This window comes from Montipora capricornis, chromosome 8 (genome assembly GCF_036669925.1).
Source record: "Montipora capricornis isolate CH-2021 chromosome 8, ASM3666992v2, whole genome shotgun sequence".
Taxonomy (NCBI): Eukaryota; Metazoa; Cnidaria; class Anthozoa; order Scleractinia; family Acroporidae; genus Montipora; species Montipora capricornis.
Window position 1 is genome coordinate 6,649,284 of NC_090890.1, and position 2,500 is coordinate 6,651,783.

The window sequence follows — 2,500 nt, forward strand, 5'->3', positions numbered from 1 at the left end:
CTAATGGCCCAAGACTCGAGCTTGTGACAAGCTCTTACCTCTACTAGTAGTACAGCCATGAGACTCGTGGGAGGTGCACTGTTAAGTTGATATGGATTCCGTGAAACAATCGTCCCGCATACTGACAGGACGTCTTTTTGCTTCTATGCAAGAAGCGTTTATAGCTCTATTATTAAAGTAACGTTCAGCAGTGGAACATGGAGGTAGTATTTGGAGACGCTTCGTCCCTTAATCCCTTCCCGGATCGAAAAGAATTGTTTCAGTTCTTTTGCTAAATACACACCTACTTTTTGCTTACCATTCTATACTGTAACTCCAACATCAATGCTCTTTCAGATAGTCGTTCAAACATGGAGATATTCAAACCAAGGATCTCTGCCATTTTATCCTGAATGACTGGCTGCAGCTGCTTGTGGTCACCAATTAGAACTACTTGTCGGGCTCCTGAGCAGGCCATGGGCACGAGTGATTCAAGCTCCAGGCACATGCCGCATTCATCCACAATGCATTGCTGGATATTACAGGAAGTGGTTATTCTTGATCTAGCAGCTGTTGTGCAAGTGCAAAGAACAACATACACTTGCTGAAGTGCCCAATTCTCGGCCTCACCAATTAACTAATCAATAAAGGATAACCAAATTATTATTATTATATTTTCGGTGTTCAGCTGCAAGCAATTTGGAAATTGTAAGAAGTTTGCATACAAGAAGGAGAGATGGTGCATTATGGATGAGGGCCTCTGAGACCAGAGGGTCAGAAGAAAAGTGCGATAGGAGAATTAACCTCGTGATAACAGAAAGCAAGTGTTTTAGTGAGATGATATGAAAGGAATAGCTAAATCATGAACCTCTTGTTTAAAGAAAGATCAGTATTTTGTATGAAAATATCAATATTGTGGGCACTTTCCTTTTCACAGAACTGACCGGCCAGACCGGGCATTTGGAAGGACTAGGGCTATAACGCCTTCAAATTAACAGTCTTCCACGGCGATATATACTCCTCCAGAAAATGCGAGGGATTATCATGCCAGTGTTTCTTCAAATTGTAACATTTTCTTTGCAAAATGACAGGCCTGGCCAGCCAGTTCTGACAAAAGGAAAGCGCCCTATGATTGCAATTGTTGACGGTGGTCAACAAATAACAAATAAATACTTACTGTGCGATATTCCTCCACCTTAGTGTCGCTCGTCTTCACACCATTCATCCGGTCGTGGTCGAAGCCACGCTCCAACTCTCTTAATTGATCGGCGAACGGGCATCCACCTCTTCGGATGACGTGATGCAACGAGACAGCCTTAAGCTCTTCATCTATTTCTTGAGCCTCATCCTCAGTTGAATTTCTAAGGGGCTTGCGTTTGTTTGGGATGGGAAATTCAGCTTGTTCTTTTACATCGCCATATACACGAAGAATCTTAATGCCAGGAATTTTGAGCATTTTATCTTTGAGGGAAACAGACGATAGAGAGAAAAAGGTCATCTTAGACGGTTACTCGTGAATAGTGTAGCGAAGTGGACTTGGGTATGTCAATCGTGGCTATGTTAAATTAAAGGGTGGTGTTCAGCATTTGATACGTGTCAAATAAAACTGCATACAGATAGTCATGATAACCGTAAGAATAAGAACTGTCTTACCAACAGGCTAAGATTCTGTTCAGTATTAAGATTAGCTTAGGGTTGGGTTGGCACGTTGTGAGGTCTACACAATGTAGCGGGACTTCAGAGAAAAATAGCCTTTTATTCTCTAGCCTGCAGTGCAAGCCCATTTTAGCGCGAAAATATTTAGCCTGCAGCCTGAATATTTTCAAGCTTCAGTTCAGGTTCAGTAATAAGACCCCTGCACTAGATGCTAGCCATTTGATCGCTTATCATTAAATAAAATTGATAAATATATGAGTGAAGCAAGGTAGCATTTAGTTCTTATGCCTCATTATTTTGCTCAAATTTTCCCAGCATAATGTAGACAGCCTTAGAAGCTAAGTGAGGAATAATCTTCTCAAGATTTCCTCTATACGAGGCTCCATGCGACGAAACTTTTTCTGAACACCATTTGATGCATCCATACAAATTAGAGAAACCTTTAAATTTGTTGTTTGCTTGTTTGTTAATTCACGAGCGAGCAGCAACATATTCTGGATTTGTGAGAAGGTAGAACGAATTCTCAAATTCACCACTTTTCCCAGAATGCATCATAATTAGCCAGAGTGCACTGCGCCATTCACCAGCTTTTACCAGAATGCATTGCATATGAGCAGAACGTCGCCAAACTCGGGAGATCGCTTAAGGTGGCTCCCTACGGTTTTTTGACCGCGCGCGAACTGGTTACGAAATCGCGCGATGGCGCGAGCTTTAAAAATTCTACGCGAAAGTCGCGCGCGATAAACCGCAATGAAATGTCAACAAACATGGCGTCCAAATTTGTGAAAAAAAATCTGTCTGGAATAAGCAAGGATGTAACTCCCCCAGTTCGAACAGCGGTTCCTCCAACGACCTCGCGTTGCAC

At 42.2% G+C, this 2,500-nt stretch overlaps 1 protein-coding gene across 2 annotated transcripts in view; it reads right to left on the reverse strand.

The window, feature by feature from the left end:
* LOC138059328 (3'-5' exoribonuclease HELZ2-like) overlaps nt 1–2,500 on the reverse strand; it is a 119,032-nt gene that overhangs the window by 19,357 nt on the left and 97,175 nt on the right. For both annotated transcript variants that reach the window (XM_068904897.1, XM_068904898.1), the window contains exons 19-20: nt 1,157–1,440; nt 299–616 (exon numbers count right to left, since the gene is read on the reverse strand). In XM_068904897.1, the coding sequence (XP_068760998.1) occupies nt 299–616; nt 1,157–1,440 (602 nt within the window). The remainder of the gene's footprint in view (nt 1–298; nt 617–1,156; nt 1,441–2,500) is intronic.